Source organism: Pterocles gutturalis, unplaced genomic scaffold (genome assembly GCF_000699245.1).
Source record: "Pterocles gutturalis isolate BGI_N339 unplaced genomic scaffold, ASM69924v1 Scaffold40766, whole genome shotgun sequence".
Lineage (NCBI taxonomy): Eukaryota > Metazoa > Chordata > Aves > Pterocliformes > Pteroclidae > Pterocles > Pterocles gutturalis.
Window position 1 is genome coordinate 1 of NW_010106941.1, and position 9,145 is coordinate 9,145.

A 9,145-nucleotide genomic window follows, 5' to 3' on the forward strand; every position below is an offset into this window, starting at 1 on the left:
GGGACACTCTTGAGGCAGAATTGGCTCCTATTCCTAGAAAAATTTTGCATGTGCCTATCAAGAACCTGATCATAGATCTAATCTTGCTTCACTGCAATAAGAATGGTTAGAATTTAGATTTGCATTTAGTTATCTTTCAAAATTTGAGCTTTAAATGCTAGTAACGGTCAACTCCTTAAGCTTTTATTTATAAAGTAAATCTAGAATTTTAAAATATAAAAATCCCGAAAAGTTGGTTAATTGGCTAGGAGAAAGACTACTTCTGTAATCTTAGAAATCTTTTAATAATTACTTTCATGCACACAGTCACTCTACTGTACCCTTCTTCAGCCTAATTCCAGTTTTTTTCTGATGTAGATCTGGAGGTCTGTCTAGTATAAAACTGGTGAAATGGGTGGGTGTTTGGGCCCTGAGTATGAAAAGAAATATTTTTAAGAAAATGTTTATGCCTTCCAACTGAGCCTTCCAAAGGCTGCTGATTTGAAACCATGACTTGAAGTGGTACAACTGACTTTAGCCAAGATACCATTTGTATAGAAAAAAGGTAAACTAGAACTTTAAATAAATAAAAAGGCTTTAAAAGTAGGTGGCAATCTATGGCACCTAAAAACATGTTGCCTAAAAACCCCTATCATAGCTATGGTAATTATTTTTTTACACAGAATTTCACATCTTTTTATGGAGATCTTATGTGCATAACTTTTTTTTGTTGTTAATCTATACGATTTTCCTGCTCCCTTGCAAATTAACATGCAAAAAAGCCTCACTTAAGAAAATAACTTAATCTTAAAAATAAAATCCTCTAGGTTAACCCTATAGATAATTTCATCTGTGATTTGTGTACTGTTTTTAATGTATTAATGATCTCAGTGTGTATTATATAAAAGTGGCAACTGTACTTAGCATATTAGACTTATGAATGAACAAAATAACCATTGAAGTTGTTACAAATGGAAGATGAAGTCTTTCTTGTGACAACACATTAATAATTCTTTTTTAATAGGATTTGATGAGCATGGTTGTCCTAAGAATGAAGAAATCTGTAGAGGAAGATGTGTTTATTCCTCTGTATCCTAAAAGGTATGCTGACTCTGGGACTTTTTTTTTTTTTAAATTCCTCTACCCTTGTACCCCACAGATGTAGATGAAATATTGTAGACATCCATTAACAGCTCACGGAATAAAGGGGTTCAAATTGACAGCTGTTTCCCTAGATCTTTATTCTGGTTGTGGCTGTCACTGCTGAAAGGATTCCAGAATTAACATTGATCAGTATCTAAGAGATCAATTGTCCGTTTATTGTCTTGTAAAAGCAGACAAAAAAATCTTATTTTACCTTTTTTCTTCTTTCCATGACCAGCATTGTGGAAGACAAATCATCACTATGTTCAAAATTTCAAGAAAGACGATTTTGGTCAGCTGTTAAGGTAGAGAAAATATACCTGTGTTTTTCTTTGAAATTCATTTTAGTGAAAAAATATTTTGCTGTCAGTCAGGAAATATGTCTTCAGGCAAGTCTGACTCCTAGGATATTAGTACATTTTTATTAGGATGGATAATCATTTTTCTCAGTGAAGTATGTGTTCTCTGTGCAACCTGCATGTGATGATTTAAAAAGGAACTATAAATTAACACTTTATATCTGTTTATCCAACTGATACATCTTCTACAAGAGACTTTGATCTGACCACCTGTTCTTCTTGGTTCATTTTTTTAGCCTGTGTGGTCAGCCAGGCCTGGTGACCTTAGAGCACATTAGTCACTGGCACTCTGCTAACAGGTTGTCACCTGATACTATGGGGACAGACAGGTTCTTTTAGGGATCTTGGAGAGGATGATGATGGCACTAAGTTGTAGGTACAATTAAAGTTCTATTTTTTTTTAACAGAATTTTATGGTCAGCATAGCATTTTACAGGCAGAGTAGCATAGGATTTTTAGAATTGGTGTAGCACAATTTTATAAGTAGCGTAGCAAAGAATTTACGGCACAGCTTGCCTTGTAAAATGGTGTTATGTTAACCCTTACTGTAGAATATAATCACTGTGTTCATATAAGCAAATCAGTTATAGTTTACTTTTGGGGTGCTGAGTTGGGAATTTCTGAATGCCTGTGCTTCAGTTCCTACTTAAGATGTGTTTCCTCTAGGAGTAGATTTGGATTCTTACTAAAGATGAGATTTAGATGCATAAAACCCCATTAAAATACCAGACAATATTCCAGTTCCCCTGCTGTTCATTATCTACTATACACAGCTTATTAGTAGATAACTGACAGTAAATTTGGAGAGCGTGAATCCGGGGTTTTGAGTTCTTCAATTGGAGGGACACGTTACCTTTTCATCTTACGTAAAACTTGTAATACTGTGTTTTAGCGCACTTCCAGCCACCACGTATACGTATTCTCTATTTCTTCATTCCTGTAGCTGCTGTCCAATGTTCTTCTTTGGGATGGGATTGTACAAGAAGATACAATCCGTGATTTGGGACTGAGCAAGTTGCTGAATCGTTACCTTCTTCTGAACCTCTTAAACACACCACCAGGGCCAGATAATATAGAGAGGTGTAAAAAGGTAAAAGATAACATGTACATTGGAAGTGGGTGTATGCTAAAAACTTCTCAGTCCACCCCCCTGCCATGAAGAGTGGTCTAAACTGAAGATAGAATATTAAAAAAAAAAAAAGAAAAAAAAATTATGATCTTGGAGTGTAAGAGCATGTTTGAGCAAATATTGGTCCATAGGTTATTACAAATAACTGCTTGTAGGGATAATCAGTCTTGGTTTCAAAGAAATATACTACTAATAATGACTGCACCTGCCAAAAGTAAAAGTCCCTGTCAGAAGTGATGTGACTTAGTCGTATTGAAAGACTTTGATTTTTAAACTTTTCCAAATATTCTTTGTGTGAACAGGTGGTTGCATGCTTCCCAGAAAGATGGTTCCAAAATCTGAAAAGCGGATCAACTCTCCCTGAGTTACTGAACTTCTGCCAGCACTTGCTGCAGTGTGCGCATACGCTACACAAGAATAACCACAGGTAACAGAATAAGGTTTTCCCCGGGATTCAAGCACTTCCTTGAATACTTTATGTTAAATATTTCTTAAATTCCTCAAGTCTCATATATTTGACACTTTCAAGGATGTTTTCATCACATGTATACATAAAAGATGGAGTCCATAATGTGAAGGAGTGCCTCTGCAGTTCTGGTTTAATGCAATAATTCAAGGTGCTAGATGTTGGGTACCGCTAGTGATCAGTGTAGCCAAGGTCACCTGATAACAAGTGGCTGAGGAGACATACCCGACTCTTTTTAAGATTAATAAAGTGTACTTAGGTCAGGTACATTAATGTGTTGCTATATAATTTTTTTTCCTTTTTTTTTAAAATTTTATAGTAATGAAACAAAAGAAGTTCTTCTCCTACTGGTGAAAGTCAAAGCTCTGCGTATTGTTGAAGACTTCATTGAAGAGTATAAACTTGAACACCTTAAATTGATGATTGGGAAATAGAAATTTGTGAAGAAATATTTATATTAGTGAAACAAGCCTGATATTCATGCCAAAACAGTTCTAATGTGCAGTTTAATTAGTGGATCCTGCCTTACTCAAAGATGTAGTGATAATTGTTGTCTTATTGTTAAATAGTTGATGTTTTTTTTCAAAATGTCTTCTACTGCCATCTGCTCCTAGGTTAAGGAGTCTTTTTAAAAGTAAAATGATGGTTCAGGCATTCCAAAATGTATGACAATGCTTTATTGCTTTATCCTTTTTGCCAGGATTCCTGGAAAGATAGGAAGTGCCTGTAAAGTTTATTACTGGTAGCAAGTAGAGACAGCTTTACAAGCTGTTTTCAGTATTAATGGGTAAATACTACTGCCTCCGCAGTTGTTGAGCTACTTACTTGTGGTCCACAGCGATTTTGGTGGGGTTATCATTAAGTCATCCCTTGTGAAAAAGAATTTGTAATGTTGCAGGGGTTTTGACCCTGATAGAGAAGCAAGGGAAGTCAACGTGCAGATAAGGAGTTTGATGAACAGTTAATGGTAAATGTGGGTTCAGTGAAGAGCTGCAGAGAACACTGGGGGAAGAGCAATCGTAGTGAAGATAGCATCTGATGTGCGTTGGAGTTTTGTACTTGGTTGATAGACTGAACTTGTGTGCACAAAGCTGGAGTTGTCACACACTCCGCTTTATCAGGCTTTTAATAACAGACATCTTGATGATGGGAAGCACAAGAACAACTTCAGCTCTAGGCGAGTCTTCCTTTTGCTTCCCCGTACCTTACTTACTTCATCATACCCTTATTAGATTTCTAATGTTTCAAACTTTGTATATTTGCAATCAATACTTCTGGGACTAGAATCTAATTCTTGCAGAATTAATCTCTATGATTTCTTTTATATTTTTAAAGTTAAATATATTTTTGTAAAATATTTTAACTGTAAATAGCTTTGACAGACAAAAGAGGACTTTTAAAATAATTGTTTATTTTGAAAATAAAAATATTTTGCTGTGTTAATGAGATTCCTATAGTTCAATACTTTAACATGTGACAAGAATGTAATTACAGTGGAAAAAACTCAGACCCCATTGGCCTTCATTACTTTTAAGAATTATGTTGCAAATCCTGCTTTCTAATAATGGTAAATACCTGTTGCTTTTCCTTGCTGAATGCCAACAAAAATGCAATAGCTGATCAGCAGTCACCACAAGCTCATGATATTATTGCTTTTCTCTTGCTCTCCTTTGTCTCATCCCAGCTCAAGGGCTCCAGCCTTGTGCCATTATAAAAATATAACAGATACTCTATGCCAATTTAGCTCTGTAGGTGTTTCTTGCAATGGAAGAAGTGTTACATGTAAGAAATTGCAAGCATGGGAAGGCAGTTAACACTTGTGCTCTGTGCTTCTACTATGGAAATACATTTTTATGGAATCAGATGTCCCAGCATTGACAACCTGCTCTGACAACAGTGGAAGCACTTAATCATGAAGCTTGCGCTGATTTACACGAGTTGGCTTAAACAACTAGTCTCTGAGCTAATCTATCTCAGTTCTTCAAAACTCATTACAGATCATTTGTATTTGCTGCTCTGTAGGCAGATGAGTATTACTGCTCCATAAGAAACAAATAATTTTTTCAATGGGAAAACTAAACAGCAGTTACATGTCTACTTCCCTCCTCTAGCCCATTTCTGAAGTTCTGAGTAAGTCAAGTGGTTCTACAGCTGGCCACTACCTAGTCTGTAAAGAGAGAAGTATTTGGAAATGACAACACAGCTAGTATGGGTGATTCAAGTCCCTCTTAACTGTAATTTTAAAAAGGAGGCTTCTCAGTTCTGGAGAAGGGGCAAACATAGCACACAGTATTTTGTCTTCAGGAACAGAAAATTAGCATTCAATCACAAAACTTTATACACTTTGAAATTTCCTGGAAAGCTTAACTTTATTGTGTATTTTGCCTATATATATATATACACAAACCTTCAATAGGTAATCCATACAGGAAAGTAAAAGTAAATATTTTCTCAGTAATTCCTAGAGTGTAAAACCCATTATTTATTAAGCTCTTCACTCACTTCTTTCCAGATTTTCTCCTCTATTTTTGAAGTATCATATTCTCGCAGCATATCAAACTCTAGCCAGGGCTGGCTCCACTTCTGTGCTTCTTTCATTTTTTCTTCAGGTAGATCAAACTTTATCCCTTTTATATTGTATTTTGGCCTTTCCCACCGTTTTGACCATGGTTTAGGTTTCATTCGTACCCGTAGCTTGGGTAAAAGATTTAAAAAAAAGGTATTAAGTAATCAGAATTTTGATTTTGAGCTTAGCAACAGCTGAGAGAACTAACTACTGCTCTAACAGAATGAAAGTAAGAAAAAACAGACCAATTTATCAGTATTTTAAGGCACTACTTCTCTATGCTGTTAGGAGAAAAGGAATTTTTTGTGTCTACATGACTGCTGTCATAGTATCTTGTAAGACTTTTTAATTAATAGTGTCTTGATTTATTACACAGTCCTTCAATTGACACATGAAGCAATGTTAACTCATCTTTTGTAGTCCTACTCCTGATCCTTACTAAGGAAAATTAACAGTAGCATGATACGGAAAGAGAGGAATAATCACTCTAAGTTACTGCATTACTAGACAACACTCTTTGACAGGGTCTGCTGATTTCTGGATCTCCTCTGAGATGTGGGTTTTAACTGACTCTTCCAATCTTTCCTTCTTTCCTGCCACCTACCATGCCCAAATCAGTAACAACATTAACATTTCTGTAAGAAAAGCCTTCCTCTCTGCACAAGTTATACAGAGGCAGGTGGAAGCCACTGCTCATTGCACGTCTTCAAAATTAACTACTGAGGATGGTAGATATTTATATTCTCAAGATTCTTTCACTATAGAAATGGCAGAAAGACTTGCCTTATTTTGTACACTTTTGTCACCCTGGCAACTAATGCAATGGAGGGATGCTAAACAGCCTTCCAGGACATCAGTCATGTTAAGATTACCTAAATGATTCCACATTTTCCCTCTGAAACACACAGCTCCTACCTTGTTTACAGGAATTTCTTCATAGTCTAAATGAGACACAGGTTTCATATTCACATCAAAAGTACTGTATTCAGGGAGGGCATCTCGCAAGTACATCAGGTTGTCATCCAGCCTCTTTTCTAGCTTCAAAACTTCGATCGCCTGGATTCGAGGACTGTACAGTTCATAACATATTTCAACACCTTAAAAAGAGAAAGTCTGGTTTAATGAACTAAATTCATTAGAAATGCTAATGCCAAATTAGTATTTATTCAGTGTTGCACATCCCTGTATTATTCAAGAACTGCTTTTTACTTACACAGAGAGCTGTAACATACAGTCCTGTGTGCACGTGGGATTGTACATGTGCATCATGCCCGCACAGGCAAATGCGGATTTCTTGTAAATCCAGTCTTTATAACAGAATGGCTCAAGAGAGAGTGAATGGCTTGAATTTGAGGAAGGCAAGCTCTGGTTTTAAACTTTACTCCCTTCTGGTTGCAATAGCTATTACTACATCTCTCTTTCTCACTGTGTGTAGTGTATATAGACACCCACCCCTTTCATAATTTGCTCTCAGAACATCAGTATTCGCATCTCCCCCCATCTTGCCATAAAACAGAATATGAACCCGTTATAAAACTGCACTAATCTGTTGCTTGTTAAACAGCACACACGTACAACCACAGGTCACGCAAATACACTGGGCTGATATTCATGCAGCCAGCAGTAGACTGCCTGGGCTCAAATATAAGCACAACCACAGCAGATCACATTCAGTCTCCTCAGAATACAGATCTAAAAATCACTAAGCATATAGAGAAAAAAATGACTAAGCAATGCCATGCCTTTAAATGTATGGCACATCAGCATCTCTGTGTATAGTTTTACATCTGAAGTATCCCCTAGTAGACACTCATAATTTCACTTTAATCTGTTGTCATCCTCTCCACAGTCTAAATTTCTATCCCAGATATCCCTTCACATACAACTTCAACATTTTTTGCTTAACATTTCTAGCATAATTACCGCAGTTAAAACCCCACCTTGGCCTTCTATAACATTCCGAAGGACAAAGGTAGCGCCAAGTCCTTTTCCTCCCCTTTGAATGCAGATGCCTACAAACCGGCTGGTTTTCTCATTGGCATGTGGATCTGCAGTAGTTACAGCAAGTATGCTGCCTGCCAAAAAAAATTAATTAAAATAAATCAACTGTTCAAGTCAATATGTACCAAAATGTGGTTAGAGAGTCAGACAAAGTGCATGCATTTAGGTGCATTCTGAAAATGTTTTATTTTCCATGAAAACTGCCAGATACAGAATAAACTTTCAACATGCTCTGAATGTTGAAGGGATTCTGCAGGTTACCTATGAAGCTTCTCCAGCTTTACACCTTCACCTTTAACTTTTACTCTTCATTATGCAAACTGAATACAAATAATCTAATGTATTTTCCTTTCTTGAGCTTTGCTGGTAAAGCATATGCTGAAATTCCAGGATTTAAAAAACACATAATAAACACATTAGTAGTATACTTTTAACGGAAACTAGATGTAAATATGAAATTAAAATATGAAGTAGTATGGACAGAAACACATACTAGTTGATCTAACATACCTGATGCTGTGATGTTCTATGATACTCTGCAACATGCAACCACGCTTTTTACCATCCCACCCCCCCAAAAAAATGATGAAATTATTGAAGTTCTAGCTCTGTTACTGACCAACATAGAACTCTGGGATGTTGAAGACTTTCCGCCTCTGTATCATATCCTTTCTTTCCATATAAAATTTAAGAGGATCTGTTCTCCCTCTGGGAGGTATAAATTCAGGGCTCAAGAACCTGTAAAAAAATTCAGACTTTACTAGCAAAAGCATTTTGCAGCTCTATTTCACAAACAGCAACAGATGCACTTACAGCTGATCTCAAGGTCTAAGTCAAAGGCACAGAACCCATGTCCCTGTCACCTTGTGTCATACTGAAGAGATGCATCCCTTTAACAGATGAAAACCTCACACAACAACCACAAATTTGCAAAAATCTTTACTGCTATACATTTTTTTCTGTTTCACTTGCTTTCAGGAACTCCAGAACACAGCACTTTAAGGGTCTTTTAAAGCATATTTCGACATAAATGATCAGGCTGCCCAGAGAAGCTGTGGATGCCCCATCCCCAGAGGGGTTCAAGGCCAGGCTGGATGAGGCCTTGAGCAACCTGGGCTAGTGGGAGGTGTCCCTGCCCATGACAGGGGGGTTGGAACTCGATGATCTTTAAGGTCCTTTCCAACCCAAACCATTCTGTGATTCTATGATCTCTGCTAGAACTTTACAAATACTTTTTGTGCCATAACGCCTTGGAGCTTTTAGAAGGCGCTCACACAATGACCAGCCTGGCAGCAGACACGAACACAGGCCCAGGGTGAGGAGCCCCAGGCCACCCACCTCCTCTGCTCCCTCTGCTTCTGCTTGTCGACAATGACCGGCTTGGGGGGCGGCTGAAACTTCGCCGGCTTTCCATCGCCGCTAATTCGGCACCCCGAGAGAGAAAAACACCCTGTAAAAAGAAAATGTACCTTAAAGCCCCATGTTTTTACGCTGAACTGCCC

At 37.3% G+C, this 9,145-nt stretch overlaps 1 protein-coding gene across 1 annotated transcript; it reads right to left on the reverse strand.

The window, feature by feature from the left end:
* Positions 1 to 5,554: 5,554 nt before the first annotated feature.
* Positions 5,555 to 9,118, reverse strand: MRPL19 (mitochondrial ribosomal protein L19; the record flags this gene model as incomplete). Its single annotated transcript, XM_010087937.1, has 5 exons — positions 5,555 to 5,770; positions 6,558 to 6,739; positions 7,583 to 7,717; positions 8,263 to 8,381; positions 8,982 to 9,118. Coding segments are annotated over 5 exons (789 nt in total), but the record flags the coding sequence as incomplete, so codon positions are not given.
* Between the last annotated feature and the right edge of the window lie 27 nt (positions 9,119 to 9,145).